This window comes from Littorina saxatilis, linkage group LG15, assembly GCF_037325665.1.
Source record: "Littorina saxatilis isolate snail1 linkage group LG15, US_GU_Lsax_2.0, whole genome shotgun sequence".
Lineage (NCBI taxonomy): Eukaryota > Metazoa > Mollusca > Gastropoda > Littorinimorpha > Littorinidae > Littorina > Littorina saxatilis.
Genome location: NC_090259.1, coordinates 23535403 through 23559479, shown reverse-complemented (window position 1 = coordinate 23559479; position 24077 = coordinate 23535403). Strand labels below are relative to the sequence as shown.

The 24077-nt window shown below is 40.3% G+C and overlaps 1 protein-coding gene across 2 annotated transcripts in view; it reads right to left on the bottom strand.

Annotated features, from left to right (window-relative positions):
• Window positions 1-28: 28 nt before the first annotated feature.
• LOC138948864 (cubilin-like) overlaps window positions 29-24077 on the bottom strand; it is a 73594-nt gene continuing 49545 nt past the window's right edge. For both annotated transcript variants that reach the window (XM_070320493.1, XM_070320494.1), the window contains exons 10-20: window positions 23037-23152; window positions 17801-17904; window positions 16369-16478; window positions 15794-15913; window positions 15171-15348; window positions 13670-13746; window positions 12043-12408; window positions 11034-11217; window positions 9968-10140; window positions 8363-8521; window positions 29-7773 (exon numbers count right to left, since the gene is read on the bottom strand). In XM_070320493.1, coding sequence (XP_070176594.1) covers window positions 7631-7773; window positions 8363-8521; window positions 9968-10140; window positions 11034-11217; window positions 12043-12408; window positions 13670-13746; window positions 15171-15348; window positions 15794-15913; window positions 16369-16478; window positions 17801-17904; window positions 23037-23152 — 1730 coding nt within the window. In that variant the 3' untranslated portion in view covers window positions 29-7630. The remainder of the gene's footprint in view (window positions 7774-8362; window positions 8522-9967; window positions 10141-11033; window positions 11218-12042; window positions 12409-13669; window positions 13747-15170; window positions 15349-15793; window positions 15914-16368; window positions 16479-17800; window positions 17905-23036; window positions 23153-24077) is intronic.

Sequence of the window (24077 nt, the reverse complement as noted above, 5' to 3'; positions counted from 1 at the left end):
AGTAGACAATTTTCAACAAGTCAACATGTCTTATGTTTGATTTTATTTTGAAATGGGAATTTGTAACAAATCTGAAATGTGTAAAAAAAACTATAAAAAAACTGTACCTACTGGAAACCCAATTTTCCTAACTAACTGCAGACACACACAAATTCTATAATAAATATACTAATTAATCTTAATGACAAAACTAGTACCATCTATATAAAAAAAAAAGTAATAAATTTTTTTTTTTTTTAAACAAAATTGAAAGCATCGAAAGATTAAAAAGAAAATCAAAAAGACTCTTCATTGATAATAAAGGTAATGCTGTGAGTACGATACTACACCACCAGGTGTTTATACTTTTTCACATACAAAAAGCATTTTCAATTACATGTTCTGATGAGTTTCTTTTACAAATAATGTTAAGAAGCACAACAAAACCCTGATAAAGTTCCCAACTGTTAACAAAACAAAAATGACAAACTTAATTAATAAAAAACACAAAAAGGCAAGAAACAAAAAGTATAGCAACACAAGATTAAGAATTAAACAAATAGTTTCAGCTGTATGCAAAAAAAGGCTAAGAGTTGGCTCACACATTATCATAATCCACTACATGCACAGATGGAAACCAATCTGAACATGCCTTAAATACCTTGAACACAAGCCATCATTGCCTTAGAAGAGTCAAGTTCTATGTTTAACAAACTTTGGGAATCTGAGCGTTTCAACCAATCCAAAAAGCTCAAACAGGTATGTGCCTATTTTGTGATGCAGATCTTTCAATTGACACAGAAGCAGGCAAAACTATATATGATCATTCCTTAAAAAAAAAAGAAACAGATAATACTTGAAATCAAGAATCTATGCACATTGGTTGTTAATGTGTGTGTGTGTGTGTGTTGCAGACTACTCTCAAATACTAAATTGTCTCTCTGCATTTCAGTCTCGAGCACTGAAAAAATGAAGGCAAAGGTGACAGCCTCAACGCAAAATAAGTGATAATATCAAATATGTTTAGCCACAAGTCAGATTTTAAGTTGGACATTGTAGCGTATGAGGAACAGTACCTTGAATGCCTTGCTTTGAAAACCATGTAATCTTTCTTTCTTTCTTTATTTGGTGTTTAACGTCGTTTTCAACCGTTCAAGGTTATATCGCGACGGGGAAAGGGGGGAGATGGGATAGAGCCACTTGTTAATTGTTTCTTGTTCACAAAAGCACTAATCAAACAAGAAGAGCAAACGCTCGATCGAGTCACTTTCGCAGTTCTGAATATTATATGAGGCATCAGATGGACAGGAAGAAATTGCTATTCACAACACAATGAGTCACGTTCACATAAAATTTGAGCCCGGTCACTTTTATAGTTTCCGAGAAAAGCCCAACGTTAAGTTGTGTGTTGCCGAACAGAAAAGGCTAGTTATCTCCCTTGTTTTTCTGATAACGTTCGTAAAAGGCTACAGATGTAAATACTTTGATGTAAAGAATAATCCTACAAAGTTTCAATCACATCCGATGAACTTTGTCAAAGATATAAAATGTCTAATTTTTCCTTTGACGCTGACCTGTGACCTTGAAAAAGGTCAAAGGTCAACGAAACCATCGTTAAAGTGTAGAGGTCATTGGAGGTCACGACTAAACAAAATATGAGCCCGATCGCTTTGATAGTTTCCGAGAAAAGTCCAACATTAAGGTGGTGTCTACGGACGGCCGGCCGGACGGCCGGACAGACTAACACTGACCGATTACATAGTCACTTTTTCTCAAGTGACTCAAAAATTGCTCCAGGGGCTTGCAACGTAGAACCATGTAATCAATCGTTACATGTATGGTAAACATGTACATGTATGGTAATTTGTGAGCCCGCCCTAATGTGCGTGAGATTCCAATTTTATCAATTTACAAGTAAAAATAATGTTAGCAACCAAACCCTCCCTGAACTGGTTGTTCGTAATATGTTTTCCCTATTCTAATAATAATAAGAAAATGCTCATAAAGTATTTACACTTTTTCTTCTGGATTATTTTGCCATGTGTAACTTAACCTTACTCATGTGTCATTATTTTAAACCTTAAATTCTTCAAGCAAAATCAATCTCACTGTATATTTTTTTTCTTAACTGTTTCTTACAATTTTTTAAAATCTTCCATATAATGCCTAATCTTTAACCAATTCATGAGATTTATATAACAGTGAACACAAAATAGGAAAATGTTATATGTTTTGATAATACCAACAAAATTTGAAAAGAAAAATGCATTAAAGTGAACTAAACTATTGTCATAACTGAAAAGAATTAAGTGGAGTAGAAAAATTGTTTGTTTGTTTGTTTATTTGTTGCTTAACGTCCAGCCGACTACGCAGAGCCATATCAGGACGAGGAAGGGGGGGGATGAAGGGGGCCACTTGTCAAGCGATTCCTGTTTACAAATGCACTAACCCATTACTTGTGTCCCAGCAGGCTTTAGTAAAACTAAATTAATACCTACTGGAAGATTACCAGTTTCCAGTATGTTAAAATAGGCTTAACCTATCTACTGCTGGACTTACATCAGAACACTAACAGATTAAACTATACATGAATCGCGAGACAAGCGGCAAGAGAAGAGATTTTTGGAAAAAATACAGGTGAATGAGCAAGAAGGCAGAAAAAAGAAAAGAATTCATGAAGAAAAAGAGAGCATGACAGGAAAGAGGAACCAAAAATCTACCTAACAGCAAACTAGAAAGCTCCTGCGGTTCCAAAAACAGGAGGGGCCTTTAATTTCATAACCGCAGTGCCCCACTGCGGAATTTCAAAATGGAAACTCGACAAAATTCTGTGATACAAATAGTTCAGCTGTGACATCTACAAGCACAATTAAAATTTAAAAGGTAAAGCAGAAGTAAGTACAGGTCAGTTTCAGCATCCATCCCTGTTCTCAAAGAATGCAGAAACATTATACAAATTAAGATGAAAAATACAATAGGCAAAGTTAATAAACTGTGTGAAAATGTTAGTAAGATCCATGACCACTCTTGAATATGTGATGATGATAAGCAGGTCGTAATACATGTACACTGTCAGTGCCACACAATCGTTCATCAACCAGTATGTACAATATCTTTCGCACTTAACTTTAAAGCATCTTGGCACATATAGTTCCATCAACCGACCAATTTAGGATGACAGACAAAGAGTTCTTCATATTTGGTATTTGTTTGTTGTATTACATTCAATACAGCATTGTATGATAACCTGCGATAGTAGTCTGAAAAAGTACTAACACTGATGCAAAACTTGTCCCTTTGCTCAATTTTGATCTGCTTTCAGGGACTTTTACCCTCGGTTTTCAGACAATTTTTTTGTCCTGCTGTAGACAGCTCATGGTCTCACACATCTGGCAAGGTTTTACGGATAAGACCATCCCTCCACTTGGTCACATACTAAAAATGAACAGCCTCAGTGCTCTCTGTGACCATGCAGTGGGAATTTTGTGATAAATTGATTTAATAAAAGCAACTATTGCATTTTTCATAAATTAGTTTATCAACAAATTTAAACTCGCCCCAGCATGCAGTTAGGGTGTTGAATTTTGGTATAGGTCCAAGTGGATTGATGGTCCTAGCCAATGAAAAAGCCTGGCTGAACCGAATTATTTCACCAAAAGGAGTGTGTCAGTCTGTAAGTGGTGTTTCTTAGTTGATTGGTATAATTCTGTAGTGACAGCTTTGGCTGACCGACCTTACACATCTGGAAAATCAGTCACTCAAACATGCTGAAAACCAGCAATCATTTATGAATGGTACCGGTGAGAAAACTTAAAAAATCAGTTCATCACCATACTCCTTCAACAATGAACACGGCAACCTTCACCTCAAACATAAAGAAAATCAGTGATATGATCAGAAATAGTGTCATCAGTAAACGTGGCAAGTATGCATGACAGCTTTTACAAACAACAAAATATGTAAGCTTACTAAAAAAAAAAGGTGATTTGGTCAGATAGTTACTGGAGAGAGTAATATTTGAACTAAAAATACACAAAAATGAAGCTTTAACCCTCATAAACGCATAGAAAAAAATGCGATGGAGTATATATTTCCAAAGCTATACACAATGAACAAAACGTGATTAATAAATGGAAAAAGTCGGCAAAGATAAAAGGAAAAAATCAAAACCAAAATCTATATACAATAACAAATGTAAAAGATTACAAAATATAAACAAACAAAAATAATAAAGCAAGACGGAAGGAAATATATCAAGGTGAAGAAGTGAAACGTGAACACATAAAATAAGAAGTACATGTACAACAAAGTCGAAACATCCCGTCAGCACAGTCCACCACCAATAATCATTAACTTCTCCTTGTCCATTTGGTCTGTATCAGTTATATTCATTTTCATCCATTTCCAAAAAGAAACCTTCATTGAGCACGAGAACACAGCACCTCAAACCAATGCCACCACCAAGCAACCCCAAAAAAGGACAGAATCAATTCTGTGTCACAGTTGAATCACAAAGTTTCCAGTGCAAGCACATTTATTTTGGAGATTCACTTAGAACTCCTGATTCCAGTTTATACATTGTATATAATTATCAAAAGCTTATTTTTCATTACATAAATTTTTTTATCTACTACATGTAATATTTCTGGGAACCCTGAATTCCAGTTTATCATATCAAAAGCGTAATTATTACATAGAAAAATATTATCACCTTTTCAAGCAGAGCAGTATATTGTCGCACGCAGAACACCCAAAAAGTCTCTGCAGTTTAAGCACAAAGCCAGGTATACACTCAGGCACGGTATCAGAAGATGAAAAGTACATTTGCAAGACAAATGTTTAATTTCTTGAGGAATGCAGATCAGATTTTTCATTAAAAAATGGAAAGGGAAAGCTGAAACTCTCTGGTCGCAGAAAGTGTGCAAAATATATGGTGACATTTTCAGGGTGGCGAGCAAAAAACAAGAACCGTTCCAGGATACTCCATGAAGTCACACAACACTTCGAGTAGACTTAGATCTGAACTTCTTCAAAGACTGGCAGCCTGCTCCTGCAAAACTTTCTGTGCATAGAGATTCTACCTTCCAATCAACTGAAAGAAATATAATATTAAACACTACTAACAGGTGGTATATCATGAAAACATAAAGGACAAAAACCTCTCTTTTTATAATTCGTTTTATAAGTTGCTGTTACTCTTTTTGATGTTTACATTTTTTTTAAATTGTCCTATTTTGTTGTTTTTATTTGAATTTACTTTTGTTGCGTTTTCTTACAAAAAAACCCAAAAACAACAACCCAAGTACATGTATTCACTTGCATTCCACCGACTCTAGACTTGACAGTGAACAAGAGATTCTGTAGCTTTATCTAGCAGTGCATGCACTAAGCATAGCAACAGTGAAGCCTGCTACATGCATGACAGTCTTAACACCAGCGTCAGATGCTATTATCTTTTGAGTCTTGAGTCTTTGAGTCTATTACATAGCGCTCAAAGATACTAATCCTTCACGTGTAAGCATGCAGTCATTGACACCATCTCAGGCTGGCCCAGGATTTTACATATGATAAGAGTATTCTTTCACTTAGACACCTTAAAAAAAATTTAAAACAATAAAAAATAAAAAACCAACCCAGCTGGCTGCTTCCTTATCAGAGTGAGATGTTTTTCGCTCAATTAATTTCATAGATTCACATTGGCGTCACTGTAACTTACAAAATTAATTAAAAGCAAAAAAATGTCCCATTCTGCGTAAAAATCAATCAGGTTGTTGATTTTTCAGGTATAAATCCAAGTGGAAAGAATATGCTCTTATCACATGGAAAAGCCGGGTCAGGTCTGTGGTGCTGTGCATTGACCTGCAAGAAGGTTTATGTACCTTTAATCGTAGGTGGGAAAGACTGTAACAACAAGAGCTCACAAGAGATTCAATCACTACAAAAAGACCAAATAGGTGTCTGTCAAAACAACAGGGAATGGTATAATCAGATTCTGTGAATATAAAGATACCTGCATAATTACGTGGCAGCTTCATCGTGAATACAATACATGCGGGGAAATATACATAATCCCAAGACAAAATCTACAAGAATTGAAAATCTACAAAATTAACATAACTTCTGGTAATAAGCACTTTCTAGAAAAAAGCAAAAGACAAATTTGAAAACATTACCAAACAAACAAGTGCAGATCTTAACCAAACCACAAAGCTTAAAAAGAAAAAGTCAAGAAAACTTCCGTTCAAATTCAAGCTCAGGTATTGTAGGTAACTGCATAGCAGTAATTTTTTCACAATACTCATACAATTGTTGTTTTGGTACAAAAATATATTTGCAACAGAAGAAAGAAATGGAATGTCATAATCTTAATCTTTTCTTCCTTGTTAATGTTGAGCAAAAAAAACCAAAACAATAATTCAACCAGTGGAAAATGTGAAATCATTGCATTGTTCAAGTGCCATTAGCATTTAAGCCAAATCACTGCGCAAAATAGACCTTGTTTTGCGTCACCCTACGCAAATCACTCAAAGTCTAATACTTTACAACCAAATATTTTTATGTTGTGAAAATTAATATACATCACCATGCATGGATTACAGTGATAACAAAAAGAGGCAGCATTTGCTTTATGCCGATTTAAGGTTTTTCTTCAAATTTACGATTTTGATCAGATCTCTCCTGAGGCTTATAGTTATTATATATTTATATATTATATAAACTCACTGTCAGGTTCAACCTTCACCACATTTGTTGTGTGTGTGTGTGTGTGTGTGTGTGTGTGTGTGTGTGTGTGTGTGTGTGTGTGTGTGTGTGTGTGTGTGTGTGTGTGTCTTATAATGCTTTTTGTTTTTGAAGGAATTGCCTATCAAAGGTATCACTTCAGCAATTAAACTTTGAACAAAGAGCCCGGGAAAGTGAAACAAAAATAAACAATTTAGATCAGGACTATACTGTTGCAATTGTTGTTGTTGTTGTTATTTCTACCAGCGACTGCGATTTCTGTCACGTTATAAAAATACATGAGGCAGTGACGTGTGTGTGTGTGTGTCTGTGTGACTTGAGGCGAGGAAGCTTGAGTGTATACTGCTAGTTTTAGTGAATGTATTTTTATACTTATGCTGTCCAGTGTTGTTTTTAAATTAATGTTGTTGATCAGTTTGTATAAATAATGTGTGCGTTGGTGTATATGGCTGGATTGAAATGTTTCTTAACTGCAATGTCATCACAAATTCCCAACCTTAGGCAATTAAAGATTCTGTATTCTGTATTTTCTGTATTCAATTAAAGACCTGGAAAAGTAGAAGGTCAGGATGTGCATGTGTGTGTGTGTGTGTGTGTGTGTGTCTGTGTGTGTGTCTGTGTGTACCTGTGTGTGTGTATCTGTGTGTGTGTGTGCATAGTGGGAGCACAGTGTGTGTGTGTGCACAGTGTGTGTGTGTCTGTGTGTGTGTATCTGTGTGTGTGTATCTGTGTGTGTGTGCATAGTGTGTGCACAGTGTGTGTGTGTGCACAGTGTGTGTGTGTCTGTGTGTGAGCACAGTGTGTGTGTATGTGTGTGTGTATGTGCATATGCATGCGTGCACGTGTTTGGGAAAGGGAGGGGGGTTAGTTCGGACAAGAGAAAAATGTCAGTGAGTACGTCAGTGTTTTTTTAAGCCAGAGGGGGCTCGCTGTTGGCGAAGCGTGAGTAGCGCTGGGCACGAACGCGACGCATGAGGCGTGGGATGATCACGGCTGCGAGCACACCGATGAGAAGGCCCACGAAGAACAGAACGGCAACCACAGCTGCCTTCACTGCAAAGACAAAACACATGTACATTGATGTTTAGAGTAACATTTGAAATGAGCACACACACATATGCACACACACACACACACTTATGCATGTGACACCTGACCCCACTGTGACCTTGATTTCTGAACTGGGTCAACCAGACGTGGGTCATGTCTGCAGGTCATCAACACCTAGAAGTGCACTGACTTCCAAAACATTAACGAGATTGATAATTGTTCCCATTTTGACTTAAGTCAACCCCATAATGACCTTGAAATATGAACAGGTACAGACTTGGTTGTATCTGGAAGTCATCAAACCCTAAAAGTATGTCAAGTTGCAAAGCGCTATACATGTATTTTTAAAAACATTTAAGAAACCAATTTTTTTCTACTTTTTTAAACCAAACCCCACAGCAACCTTGACATTTGATGAAGGTCAGCCAGATTTGGTGCATGTCAAGAGATCATCAAACCCTAGACACATTCAGTCAAAACCTCAGTGTTCAGTTTAAAATCTGCAGACAGCCAGGCTGGCTCAACAATGCTTATTTCAAAATGACACGTGCTCTTGATTGCTCAAGTGAGTCAAAACCATTGCAACGCCTACCGCCAGTGCTGCCGGTGGAAGCTGCCGGGGTGGGAGTGGTGGTGGGATGGAATACACAGTTCTTCTCATCAGTGTTGTCCCCACAGTCGTCTACCCCATTGCAAACCCAGCCGGGGTGAATGCATTCACCGTTGCCGCAAAGGTAGCTCGAGTTACACGCTGCAAGTGTAACAATGATGTATCAATTGAGAGTAACACCACATTTTAAAGGAATACTGCAGATAGATATACCTAAATGCACACATTGTTTCGCACAAGTTGGTGTTTTTTTAAAATTTTGTGTGTGTATCAAGGACTACTACTAATAGTAGTCCTTGGTGTGTATATAAACACATGTTTACAAATATACATTGACACGTACATACAATATACTTACATTTAACATACATTTATGTGGGTGAAGGTGTGTGAACAGGTAAGGGGTGCAAGGAGAAGAGAGAGAGAGAAAGAGAGAGAGAGAGAGAGAGAGAGAGACAGAGACAGAGAGAGACACAGAGAGAGAGACACACAGAGAGAAACAGAGAGAGAGAGAGACACAGAGAGTGAGAGAGAGAGAGAGACACAGAGAGTGAGAGAGAGAGAGAGACAGAGAGAGAGAGAGAGAGACAGAGAGAGAGAGAGAGAGACACAGAGAGAGATAGAGAGATAGAGAGAGAGAGACAGAGAGAGAGAGAGAGAGAGAGAGATGGAGAGAGAGAGAGAGAGAGACAGAGAGAGACAGAGAGAGACAGAGACAGAGAGACAGACAGAGAGATGGTGGTGGTGGTCCGAGTAATCGTTATTGAATGCAGGTTCAACTAAGAAACATAAAAAAATAAAAATGGCTTGTGGCAGAAAAGGCATTTAAACTGGACACTAATAATAGGAGACAAAAAAACTTGGATCAATCAAAAATGCTCCATTATAATGGTTCCATTCGACATAGAAATGGTTGAATGTTGCTACTAATTAATGCGTTATATTTTTCTATTCTAAATATTTTGCTAGCAACAAGAACAAATCAGAAACCCTGTCTGTATGTACAGCCTCTTTACAGCCAAACATAATCAATTCCTTTGATAAAATCAACTGTGCACAGTGTGAAAAACTTTCCTGCAGCCACTTTAAAAAGTCCCTCAATAAAGTCTGTACTGTAGGACAATCCCAGACAAAATGGTCCAAACTGTCTTCCTCTTTACAGAAAAAAACACAGTGAAGAGTCTACAATTTTTTTCAAAAACAACAGACACCTTCTTGGAATAATTCTGTATAAAATTCTGTACTGTAGCCACCGCAATCTAGTATCAATAGTTTTTTTATTACTTGTGAAAAGACAGTTGTCCTATCCAGACTGATATTCTTTTTTTGTGACCATTTCTCAACTGATTTTTAATGGACTACCATTATAAACCAACCTTTTATACAAAATCTTGGTTGGTCTTCTTACATACTGCAAGCATACCAATGATTTACTGTACATCTTTTATACCAATCATTCAATCGCAGACAGCTGGACAGTCTAATAGAACCAGCCTGAACGACAGACAGACAGACAGACAGACAGACAGACAGACAGACAGACAGACGCTGCAAACAGCAGACAGACAGACAGACAGGCAGACTTACTGTAGGTGGTATAGTCGACTTTAAGGGCAAAACCGCTTGCAGTGGCAGCTGAACTGTTGAAGACGATGATTATGGTATTGTGGCGGGAGTACGTAGCATTGCCACTGGTCGAGTCAAAGTTCAGACGAGGCATGCCCAAGGAGTTTCCATCATACATCTTGATCGTGTCATTCCTGACAAAAAGTAAAAAGTTGCATTTTAATACAATCACCCAGAAATGTATCTGGCATACACTCTCTCTCTTCCACTCTCTCTCTCTTCCTTTTCATCTATATAAAATAATAATGAGATCATTTTATCATGAAAGTTAAGTGTTGAAGTTATCACTTGTTCGCCATGTTTTGTAATCGTGAATGTGTATTCCTTATCATTTTTAAAACGTGTCCATAAGCAGTCTGCTTGTTATCGTTCTATATGTGGTTTTTTGTCTGAAATGTGTGTACAAAGAAAATGAATTAAACACACTTAAACCAAATGTATCAGGTGATACATGTGAAAGTTTTTACAGAAGACCTTGTCTGCAAAAAGCACCAGTTTATCAATGGGATTTACCTGCATTAAAACGTAGTCTTGCACAATCATAAAGACTGTACACAGCATTTATACTAACTTACACACACACACACACACACACACACACACACACATACACACTGACACTGATACACTCTGTGCGCACATACACACACAAACACACACACACAAACTTACACACACACAGGACATAATCATCACTAACATAAACTCCTTCAAAAGAAAAACAAAAGAGAGAAGAATCTTAAATGAAATGAGGCAGAGCGTTGTTTAGAGATCAAATAACCAAAGGGAAGTAAGCGCTTTATATGCATACGACATGCGTAATGGAGTAAGCCAGAGTTATACAGAACCTTTCTCCTGGCACCTGAGAGAATAACAAGCATTGAAATGAACAAGCCACTTTCATCCTTTGAAATTTGATTTGACGATGAAAGTCGCTTGTTCATTTCAATGCATGTTATTCTCTCATGTGCCAGGAGAAAGCTTAAAAGAGAGAAGAGAAGCACAAAAAACACGCCAAAATGCATACTCCGAAACTTTTCCATCGTTCGTCACATTGATGTTCATCTTCACAATATTGACGCCACCCTCTTTGGTTTTGGGAGGCAGACTGATGATCCACACACACAGGGAGGCATTGCCAGCACCCAAGGCCTTGGGGAAGCCAGGGGTGTTGAAGGTCTGGTTTTCCGCTGTAAGGTTGTCTCCACAAGCTGTTGATGGAGTTTAGTTTACTTCAATGATGACTGAGATAGTTGTTCAGAGGAATCAAAGTATGGCCTAATCTTCAGAGTAAAGTCGGGTAAGGTCCTGTGGTTAAGGAGAGAGAGAGAGAGGGGGGGGGGGGGGGAGTGAGAGAGAGAGAGAGAGAGAGAGAGAGAGAGAGAAAGAAAGAGAGAGAGAGAGAGAGAGAGAGAGAGAGAGAGAGAGAGAGAGAGAGAGAGAGAGAGAGAGAGAGAGAGAGAGAGAGAGAGAGCGCATGAGTATTGTCTATTCATGTGCAACTGTATGCAGGTGAGCCTAAATCTCTGTGTGTGTGTCTTTGTGGGTGTGTGTGTGTGTGTGCGCATGATCATTAATGTGAGTATGCATGTGCATCTAATATTTCTAAGCCTTCACTTTTTTGTATGTGCACCTAATGACACTGCTGACAAGGCACACGTGTGCACAAGTCGCTGACAAATGGTAATTACCTCACTGAAAAACATACCTCCTCTTTAAGTCTCAATCGTCTCACTGATCTGTTTGCTACAAAAGAATTTTCCTCAGCCCCTACACTGATTTTGCATGGCCTATGAAGCAAATAATTATTGTCTCCTACATCCCCCCATCCCCTTTTTTTTCTCCTCCTTCTCTCCTGTCACAGAGAAGAATTAACTCACCTGATAACATGAATAAACGAAAGAAAAGAAAAAAAGAGAAAACTCTTCAGAAGCCCTTAGTGCTGTATTCTTTGAGTGCATTTGATCTCTTCCAACCCAACTAAAAACGAAAAAAAAGGAGAAAAATAAAAAGCTGTATAAATTGATCAAACTCACTCAATTCCCAGTACTCCACGTCAAAGCCTTGAGCGACCTCCATGGACAGACCGCTTCCGTTCTTGGGCTGCGTAGCAAACACCACCCTGCTGGTCGCATTGGTTTTAGTTTTGTACAACAGGTTTGGCACAGGCTTCGTCCCTCCGTACGTTGCGTTTACTGTGGTCTTCCCGTTGGTCTGCTCGGTGATTTGAAGGAAGTGGTTTCCGGCCAGCTGGAGGCTGGCGAAGTTGAAGAAGAGTAGACTGTCTTTTTTGGAGGGTGGGAAAGTCCACTCGCAAGCAGAGTTGAGGGGGTACAGGTTAGGGAAGCCTGGTGATACGAGGCGGCCCGGGGATTTGTTGGCGCTTAGGTCCCCTCCACACACTGCATAAGCAAAGGTCATGTGTCACAGTCCATAATTCTTTCAGAGAGAGAGAGAGAGAGAGAGAGAGAGAGAGAGAGAGAGAGAGAGAGAGAGAGAGAGAGAGAGAGAGAGAGAGAGAGAGAGAGAGAGAGAGAGAGAGAAAGAGAGAACGAGAGAGAGAGCGAGAGAGAGAAAAAGAGAGAGAGAGAGAGAGAGAGAGAGAGAGAGAGAGAGAGAGAGAGAGAGAGAGAGAGAGAGAGAGAGTGTGTGTGTCTAAGCGGGAGTGTGCGCATACGTGAATGTGTGTATGTGTGCAGTTTGCTATTGTAGATCGCTCCGGTGAAAAAGGGCGATTAATAAGTGTTCCTTATTATTATCGTTACATGTATTATTATCATTATTATTACTATAGTATGGCACACAATGGCTGTCACAGTGACAATAGAGTTCATTAGAATGCTATGTTACTGTACTTAGTTGTTTTTCTGTTGATTTTTGGCTCACGTAAGTGTAGCCTATGCGATCGTAACTTTGTCTGTCTGTGCGTGCTTGCGTGTGTATGTCTGTGGTAGAAACTCTAACATTTGAAGACGTCACATTACATTGACAACATTTGAAGACGTCACATTACATTGACGTCACATTATGACGAAAGAGGGTTAGACGTCACGCGAAGGAAGTACTGAAAGTCTCGGTCATTATTATTTTGAGCGGGCCGAGACTAGTTGGCAGTCGTGTCCCTGTAAGTAGGCTACATGCAGACAGACAGATCTAGATCTAGTGTCTCGCTTTCTTGCACAGTTTCACCTATGCTGTTTCTGGGTGTGTGTGTGTGTGTGTGTGTGTGTGTATGTGTGTGTGTGTCTGTATGTGTGTGTGCGTACGGCATGCGTGCGTGCGTGCGTGCGTGTGTTCTTGGTGCATGCGTGCGTGCGTGTGTGTGTGTGTGTGTCACGGAGTGATTGAGTTTGTGTTATTGTTTGTCGATTTCTTACGTGAGCCTTGAAGGCTTCGCCTCTTGTTATTGTATATCCTTCCAAGACCAGTACGCAGACAAACTTGTGAATGTTAATTTCGTCTTAAAATTGAACACTTCCAATAACTTTTTGTTGTTGTTTTTGTGTTCGTGTGTTAGATTGCCGTCCATCAATTCTGAAAGTGAAAAATTATGAACACATACAACAGCCATGGATAAACAGGACAACACCTTATGTACAGTCGTCATACTCGACGCACAATCAATAATATCAACAGTGAGGAAAAGTGAAAGAATATTCTCACATGTATCATACACCCGGTAGGTCGCTTGAACATTCACTGTCAGGTTCTTGGTGCCACTGGGTGCTGAGAACACAAGCCTGGAAAAAATAATAACCACACTAGTAAATACACAAATCAACTCCTAAAACAATAACTAAGACTGTGGAACCCCCCTTTTAAGACCCCCCAATTTAAGACTCCCTCCTTTTTAAGACCCTGTTTTCTTAGACTTTCTGTTCATAACCTCTGTAAAATTACCCCCATTTTAAGACTCCCTCCTTTGTAAGACCTGATTTTCTCAGATTTTTGGAGGTCTTAAAAGGGGGGTTCCACTGTACATATGTTGACTCATCTAAAACACTGCAAGCCCAAAGTGAGATTAACAAGGGTAAAAGGAGAAACAGAATCCGTTAGTCACCTCTTACGACATGCTGGAGAGCATCGGGTAAATTCTTCCCCCTAACCCGCGTGGGGTACACTTTTCACGGGAGTACAATGTTCGGAATGAGCTAGGCAAAAACACGCGCCAAGCCGAGCAACTTGCGAGTTTGTAAAATGCAATATGATTTGCTTTTAAAATGTAATTCATTAGTATTCAACCAATTCTGCGAACTATCTGTGCTTGCGCGATTACCTCTGTGGAAACTGTCAACAGAAGCGAGATCGATCGAAACACAGACAAACACACACTAACCGGATACACTGGCAAATTCTCATATCATCAATGTCCCATTGTCTTTTTCTTCCAGGGTAAACCCTGGTCTAAAAGCACTTAGAGAATGTACTTGTGAATGACTTGTGAATGTCATTTTTTCTATGATTAAATGTTTTAAGAATAAACCTTTCTTTAAATTTGTTATTCTCATGTTTCAGAGTGTAAAATTCTCAACTGGAGAACTAAAACTTGCATGCAGCAAGTGACAGAGAGTTGAATGTTGTTGTTCCATTCAAAGCTTCAAACATAGAATTGCCTATAGTCCCAACTTGACTCCAACATGTCTGAAAATAGTTATGAGTTAAAAAAAAAAAAAAAAAAAAAAAACAACAAACAAACACTACAGCATTATATCAAATGTTTATTCTGCGAATTGAAAAACAAAATGGCAGTTTGTGAAATAATATGTTTATTCAATGATAACACTGGGCGACCTGTACTCTAGTCTTGAATACATCTTCCACAACCTATTCGTGTATTTAAAATGGTTTGGTTTTCTTTTCTTTTTCATGCTTACTTTTGAGTGCCGTGTCACTGTTTGTGTTGTTGCCTTGTCATCTGCATGTAATTTATGCGTAAGTGTATATGAGTGTGCTTGAGTTGTTAATGCGAAAAAATGTGTATGAGTGCGCCTTGAGTCGCCTTGTGGTGAGATATGTGCGCGTTATAAATTCTCGTATTATTATTATTGTTTGGTTATGTTTAATTTTGACATGTTCATATTTTGAATTTGATTTAAAAAAAATTCTCTGTGACTTTAATTTCCACAACGTGTCACAATAATTCACTAACAAACAAACAACTTACTGCGCCCACTTGGAAGCAGGGAGAGCAATATTGGGAAGGATGCGACCAGGCATGGCGTTGTTGGCAGCGGTCAGCTGAGCCACCTTGGTCCCAGTCTTCTCGACGCCGCTGTAGACGGACACTGTGGCATTCTTGTCCAGCTTGAGACCCGGCAGCTGCACCAGGATTGTTCCTGTGGCTGTGTGAGCAAAGAGTGAGCTACATATTTAAGGTAATCGAGAACTTTACTTCAAACATTTGTTTTATTTTGGCGGGTTAATTGATAAGTTATAAGGAGGACAATGAAAAATTCAGTCTTCAGTCTTGAAAACTTTTTCTTTCTTTATTTATTTTATGTGCGTGTGTGGTGTATTCATTTACACATCAAGGGCACACTGCAAGTTGTCAATTCAGGTAAATATAGGTAATGTTTTGTAAACAAATATTTACTGGTAGCAAACCGGTAAAGCAGTGTCAAATATTGAATGTGAAAATTCCCCGAAAGCGGCTTATGCATGGATGCCTGAATGGTGGGGTAAAAACGGTCATACACGTAAAAACCAACTCGTTCAAACACGAGTGAACGTGGGAGTTTCAGCCAATAAATGAAGAAGATGAAGAATGTGAAAATAGCAGACATTGACCTGTTTTCTCCTTTGACATGGGGGTGACAATGGTCCAACGACATTTGGGCGGGACCGGGTCGCTGGCCGACAACATCACACGGAAGGTGCCGTACCTTCCTGACATCAGCTGGTCGCAGCCTGCAGCATCATGGGATTGCAATGAATATATCATCACCGTAAACTTATGGAGCTTATTGGTGTTGATAGGTAGAGAATGGATGAGTGTACAGTTATGAGAAAACCAGAGATCTAATCAAAGACCAGACAAACGGACAGTGAAACCTATATTATATAACACCTCCGAATATAGGGAGTTGAAAGAATCTGCATTAGTAATCTCTCTCATACAAACACACACACTCTCTCTCATACACACACAAGCATGCACACACCCTCGCACGCACACACACACACACCCACTCACAAACACACACACAAACACTGCACCATTCCTCAGTTATGAAACAAAAAGCTGCATAAACACACACACACACACACACACATATACACACACACACACACACACACACACATGCACACACACACACGCATGCACACACACACAAACAAACAGCACCATTCCGCCCCCTTACTTGAGGCAGCCGTCTCGAAGGTGGCGTTGAGAGCTTCAGAGCCATTGGCCAATTGTGCCACCACCAGCATGCTACTCCCCGTGGAGAACACTGGGACACGCACACCAGAACTGAAATATCCAACAGGCCAATAATCATCATAGTCTTTCATTTTCATTTCATTTCATTTCCTCTATTATCGAAAATTTTAAGAATAAATTTTCATTTGATTAATATACTTACCCGAATCACATAAAGCATTGACGCAGTCTGAGATGCTAAGGTCTGAAAAGGCTACCCGTCCAATGCTGGGAAAGTCGGGTCGCTTCCTCCCAGTGGAAAGCTAGCAGCAACAAGAGTCACGTTACCCAGGTGTGTGCATGTTTAGGTGAAATCAGCCACCTGCACTTATGGCAGAATGACCGAGGTCTTTTAGGTGCCACTGTGGTGACACGGGAGTGGGGCATGGATACCTTCTGAGTCTGCACATAAAGTTGACCCGTGTCCATCCCTGCCGGGATTTAAACCTGCAACCTTAGGATCACAAGTCCATGAGTGCTTTACCAACTGAGCTATGCCCGGCCTCCAGTCTCTCTCCAGTCTTGATCTCTCAAATGCACAGCAACATCCTAAATTACCCATCCACAGTGGGGTTCCTTCGCCTTTCAAGACTTTTTGATACTTTTTACCTCCGCTCTATAATCTTTTCGCATAATCTTTTCGTTACAGACAGGTTCAACTTTACTTTTTCCCCCCTTGATTGTACAGTGCTTCCAGCAGCGTCTCCCTGGATTTCTGCGCTTTGTCAAAATCCTTATGTTATACTATCATTGTCATTATTACAGTCGGACCCGTCTATCAACAACCACACAGGGACCGACCAAAAGTGTTTGTTATAGACAGGTGGTGGCCAAGGAAATGGTGAATTACTGAGAAATAAACTTGTCGGGGATTTTGGAGGTGGTTGTTGTGGGCAGGCGGTCACTATAGAGAGGTGGTCAGTAGCCAGGACAGGTTTGACTGTACCATGGTGATGACTGTCATCTCTTCTTCTTCGTTTATGGGCTGAAACTCATTTAACTTCCACGTTCACTCATGTGTTTGCACGAGTGGATTTGAACGTGTATGACCGTTTTTACCCCGCCATTCAGGCAGCCATACGCCGATTTCGGGGGAAGCATGCTGGGTATTTTCGTGTTTCTATAACCCAACGGACTCTGACATGGATTACAGGATCTTTCCCGTGCGCACTTGGTCTGGTGCTTGCTTGTACACACGAAGGGGGATACAGCAATAGCAGGTCTGCACATGAGTTGACCAGGGAGATCGAAACAATCTCCACCCTTAACCCACCAGGTGGCAGCGGCTGGGATTTTAACTAATGACCTTCCGATTAGGAGGCCGATGTCTTATTCACTACGCCACTGCGCCCGTCATCTGTCATCTGACGTACCTGAAAGCCACTAGCAAGGGGCTGGTAAGTTGAGGTCCATCGTAAACGCTGACAACGTAGTCGTACGTCTTATTTGCTACTTCTGCGTCAAGATCAAACTTAACCTGCACACACACAACACAATACAAATTGCTTGTTAAACTTGTCTTGGATCATGATTGTATTCGAAGAAATCTTCCAAAGTGGAACGCCCATTTTAACCGTCACCGTGCTTCCTGGGTCATATACGACCCACATCATCCGGACTGTGTAGGGTAAGACCTTCAATCTTCTAGTCTTAAAATGGAGGTAAATTAGAAGATTTTTACAAACAGAAAATCTGAAAAACTAGGGTCTTTATGAGGGGAGATCTTAAAATAGGGGCTCATAAACAGGGGCTCCACTGTATTCAGGTTGTGGCATAACATGCACATTTTTTAATAAAATTTAAAAAAAAAAAAAAAAGCTGTATAGACAGACATGGGATTCAGAAAAAGTGATAATTAAGGAAAAAGAAGGTGGGGGTCTGGGAGCTGCAGAAGGCCCCCAGAAGCTGAAGGTTTTTAGTGTTTTAGACACACAAAAATGGCCCTGAAATGCATATTTCAGCTTACATATACCCCAAATATACCTACATATACATATACAGGGATCGCGCTAGCTTTTTAAACAAGAAGAGCAAACGCTCGATCGAGTCACTTTCGCAGTTCTGAATATTATATGAGGCATCAGATGGACAGGAAGAAATTGCTATTCACAACACAATGAGTCACGTTCACATAAAATTTGAGCCCGGTCACTTTTATAGTTTCCGAGAAAAGCCCAACGTTAAGTTGTGTGTTGCCGAACAGAAAAGGCTAGTTATCTCCCTTGTTTTTCTGATAACGTTCGTAAAAGGCTACAGATGTAAATACTTTGATGTAAAGAATAATCCTACAAAGTTTCAATCACATCCGATGAACTTTGTCAAAGATATAAAATGTCTAATTTTTCCTTTGACGCTGACCTGTGACCTTGAAAAAGGTCAAAGGTCAACGAAACCATCGTTAAAGTGTAGAGGTCATTGGAGGTCACGACTAAACAAAATATGAGCCCGATCGCTTTGATAGTTTCCGAGAAAAGTCCAACGTTAAGGTGTGTGTTGCCGAACAGAAAAGGCTAGTTATCTCCCTTGTTTTTCTGATAACGTTCGTAAAAGGCTACAGATGTAAATACTTTGATGTAAAGAATAATCCTACAAAGTTTCAATCACATCCGATGAACTTTGTCAAAGATATAAAATGTCTAATTTTTCCTTTGACGCTGACCTGTGACCTTGAAAAAGGTCAAAGGTCAACGAAACCATCGTTAAAGTGTAGAGGTCATTGGAGGTCACGACTAAACAAAATATGAGCCCGATCGCTTTGATAGTTTCCGAGAAAAGTCCAACGTTAAGGTGGTGTCTACGGACGGCCGGCCGGCCGGACAGACTAACACTGACCGATTACATAGAGTCACTTTTTCTCAAGTGACTCAAAAACGCGTAAGTCATACGCAACGAAACGAAAAAAACGCGTCACGGACCAATATTTTTGCGTACAGCAGTCCCTGCAATGTACGGCCCCCGGCGTGAGCGGACACCTGACATGTACGGACACATTTGCTCGGCACGGAGTGTTTTCCTTCTATATTTGCCCCCCCCTTAAACGGACACCTGCAAAACGTGGACGCGGACACTCATTTTCGGTCCCAACAGCAAGTCATACCTCCAATGTACGGACAGACCATCGTCAAATTTTCACCACAACAAAATCGATAACAGAGCAGTCCGGCTCTTGGTACAAAGATCACAGCCGCAATGGCGTGATGACAGTCACTGATAACTTGAGTGCACGTGTACCCATCAGAAGGGAGGGGGGGGGGGTAGTTTTGGTCAGGAGTGGAGTACATGTATGCGAAGATGCCAACATGAAACTGCACTGTGCTCTTTATTCTTGTCTGTTGGACGTAATCAACAGAAACCACAGTCGATGAAGGTCCTGAGCGAAAGAGAGTGAAAACCCGGCCACAGTTCTCAGCATCGTGTGTCTGTGTGTAACCTCTTTCATTGACAAGATACTCTTGTTTCCCCTCAGCCTTGACCAGTGAATCGGTTGCCTAATCTGTGAACCCTTCAGTTGTCTTGCTTTGTCAAAAGTTACGACACAGTCAACTGGTTTTGCTCTGAGTGAACGTGCAGCTGGTCTCTCTGGTCACAGCCCCAAACAGTACATGGCTGGAGGGAGTGAGAGAGGGGAGGGGGGGGGGGGGTGGAGGGGTAGCTGGCTAACCTCTGTGGGGTGTCTGGTGTCACTACATGTCAGCAGGAAGAGCATTGGAGAAAAATAGAGAGGTGTACTCTTCCACACAATTTCCAAGCATCAGCTGTCACGGCTTGGGGTAGGCATTAGTGAGGGAGATCGAGTGGGAGCTGTGTTATGTACAGTGTATTTCCGACTGAAGAGTGAAAAGTCACTGCCATGCCACATGATCGGCATGCAGTCAATAAAGCCAGACAAGAAGAAAATAAATTTCATGATTATGACATGCAGCTCTATCTGCTGCTATTTATTCAAACTGGTTTTCAAGGTTATTCTTGCAAAGCATCTGCACACGCTCCTCTGTGCTGTGTTTGTGTGGCTGCTTTCGTATGTCAGTGCATGGTGAGTGTGTTCACTGCCATGAGGATTTATTTGATCTCTTCTTTTCAACACTTTTCATACAAATCATTTTTACAGAACGTTTGAAGAAGTATTAGGAGTTTGTTGTTATTGTTTAGTAGCCACAAGAAGTGATTAGCATAGACTCAATCCTGTTGTTTGTGTGTCTCTGTGTGAGTGTATGGGGGAGGGGGTGGTGTGGTCACCCCTCCCGTGACCGGACACCTGCAATGTACGGACAGTTTTGCTTTGGCCCAAGGGTGTCCGTTCATGAGAGGGACTGCTGTACTACGAAAACACGTACAGACACAAACAAAACACGCACGAAAGACTTAAAGACACTCCTTACCTAAATACGGCGAGTTTTCCTGTCGAACTCCGCGCACGCCTGTCGAATAACACCCCTGCTGTCTCCAACCTTCGGGCCTTGCGAGTTTGTTTCCCGCTCTAATACGACTAGACACACTTTCCGCCTTTTGGAAGCGCGAGATGGGAGAGCAGCTAATGTCTGTTTCATTATCCGACAAGACATTATCTGGTAATACCCTCGTCACGTTCGTTTGCGATACTTCGATGCAAAAAGAAACGGACTTTAGTTTTGACGCGCAGATTTCATGTGTGTCGTCACTTCTCGAGCCCTATAGTCAGTTTCAGGATCGGGTGATTATTAAGTCAGAGCAAAAGCGCTGCGTGAAGACAAGAAAAAGTTACAATATTTTTGCGTATGGCTTACGCAGCGCGGCGAAAAAAAACGCGTCAACGACTTTTAAAATGCGTCAAATACGCAAAAATCGTGCGTAAACGCGATCCCTGCATATACCTACATATACCCCAACATTTTCTCAGCGAATTTGCACGAATCTCAAGAATGATCCCTGGAGCCTAAAAATTTACGGAATTCCGTAAATTTAAGGAAGAATCCCATGTCTGATAGATCGATAAGAAGAAAAATCTTTACATAGCTTGAGTCATTTGTAAAAGTGAGTAATATATTAAAAAAAAAAAAAAGGGCAGAGTATCAAAATAAATTCCTCAAATACTAAATGACTAAAAAGAAGCAATGAATGTGAAATGACAACAAATATAATAATAACACTATCAGTTTAACAGAACTATAAATAGCACCAAAGAGAAAGAAACAGGACAGGTTTTTACATTTAGTCAAGTTTTGACTAATAATGTTTTAACATAGAGGGGGAATCGAAACGAGGGTCGTGGTGTATGTGTGTGTGTGTGTGTGTCTGTGTCTGTGTGTATACATGTGTAGAGCGATTCAGAGAAAACTGGACCGATCTTCATGAAACTGTACATGAGAGTTCCTGAGTATGATATCCGCATACATTTTTTTTCATTTTTTTGATAAATGTCTTTGATGACGTCATATCCGGCTTTTTGTGAAAGTTGAGGCCGGACTGTCACACCCTCATTTTTTTTTATCAAATTGATTGAAATTTTAGCCACGCAATCTTCGATGAAGCCCAGACTATGGGATTGCATTTCAGCTTCAAAGCTTAAAAATTAATGAATAAATTTGGTCATTAAAAATCTCAAAATGCTAATTAAAATTAAAATGTAAGTAATCGATCTAAAAATTATTTCATCTTATACTGTATTGTTTCCTGATTTCAAAAACATATAGGTATGTTATGTTTGGATAAAAAAAACAAGCTCAGAAAGTTAAGATAATACAGAAAAGCGGGCTTTTCTGCTTAACGCAATACGCTACCGCGCTATTCTGGCTTGTCAATTTCACTTCGTTTTGCATGTGAAAAGTGAGCGATTTCCTTGTTGCAGGGATTGAGGAAGCTGTATTGTCTTGGTGAAAAAATGCACTACGATCAGTTTCATTTCGTGAGTTCGACAGCTTGGCTTAAATGTAGTAATTTCGACTTACGACACTTGTTCTTGTTCTGCTTTCTGAGTTTTTTCGTAGCTGTCATGGTCGCCTCATGGTGAATTTTGTGTGCAACATCGTTTTTCACCCTGCCACATGACGCCATTTTCCAAAGTGTGCGTGCTAGGTATCAGTGTGTTTTCAAGTCCTTAGACTTTTACTGGGAACTCACACGGCCACCAACATCGAACGCAGAAGAAGAAGAAGAACTGGGAACTCAGGATCTTTAACACGCGCATTGCTCTTTATGCACGCAATGGATGATTTTTGGAAATAACTCCGTCGGGTTTGTATGATTTTTCTGTATTTTCCAGAGTCAAAATAACTCTGTCCGGTTAGTATGCATGGGTTGTGGAAGAAGAGTGAATACCCATGCTAAAACCTCTGACAAACACTGGAGGAGCTTATCACTAGCCAGGGGTGTATCGGAAACATGTGGACAGGAGCACACCCCTCGCTAGCGATTGGCCCGTCCAATGTTTGTCAGAGGTTTTGGCACTCTTCCACCTCCCATACTAACCCGACAGTTATTTTGACTGGGAAATACAGAAAAATCCCGGCCATACCTGGGTTCAAACCCACGCCAATAGCAACGAACCGCTTAGGTGCATGCCTGCCTCGTCTAAAACAAACCAGAAAGGGTTGTGGTTGAACATGACCTGGAACAGCAAGGGAGGCAACTCACCACAGAACCAGGAGTATCTTCAGCCTCCAGAAGGTAGTACTGGGTGTTTGAAAGAAACTTTTTTGCAGGAGGGGTGAGGCTGAAGCTGCCATTTGAGTACAGGTTGTTAGAGCTCACTGAAAAAGAAAGGGAAGCCACCTGAAGCTACATCTATCTTTATCAGGAATTTGAAAGATTATAGACAGTGAATGTTCCAAATTAATCATGACTGAAACACACACAGAAACACACCCACACACATAAACTAACACACACACACATGAACACACGCATGTACACACGCACGCATGCACGCACACACACATACACACTGATCAGCAAAGGCAGGCGATCATGCTGCCCTAATAAAAATATTAAAAAAATAAAGATTGTACTATCAAGTGAACACTGCACAAAATACACATCAGAGCTAATTTTTCACTATGCCATCAATGATTGCTTGCCTTCATTGATGAGCGGCAATGTTTGCAAAACTCTCCCACAGCTCATAAAACAAACCGCCAGTTATTTCTGATCAACATTCATTCTGTAACTGTATACAAAATAAAATAATTATGTCCTGTTTCGTTTCTAGGTTGAAAGACAGGCACGTTAAAGTTATCAAATATAACACCATCAATATGGCTAGCCCTCAAAGGAAACTTAAACAGACTTAAGAAATGAAAAGCAGGGTAGAAGCTACAAGAAAACTCAGGTAGGGCGCTCTTGCTGCAGGAGAGGAGGAGGGGGGGGCCCAGCTCAGGGGGTAAATAAAGCACTGGACTTGTGATCCTAGGGTCGCAGGTTCGAATGCGGGACGGGACGGATCAACTTTAAGAGCTGATCACCATGCAGAGACAGTATCCATGCCCCACCCACGTATCACCACAGTGGCTCGTAAAAGACCTCGTTCATAAATTCTGCCATAAGTGCAGGTAGCTGATTATACCTGAACACACACACACACCTGTGTATTTTATCTAAAGTCGAGGTGACACCCGGAAACAATTGCCCTAATCGTTTCACTGTTAGGGCGTAAAACAACATTATCGATCATCACCT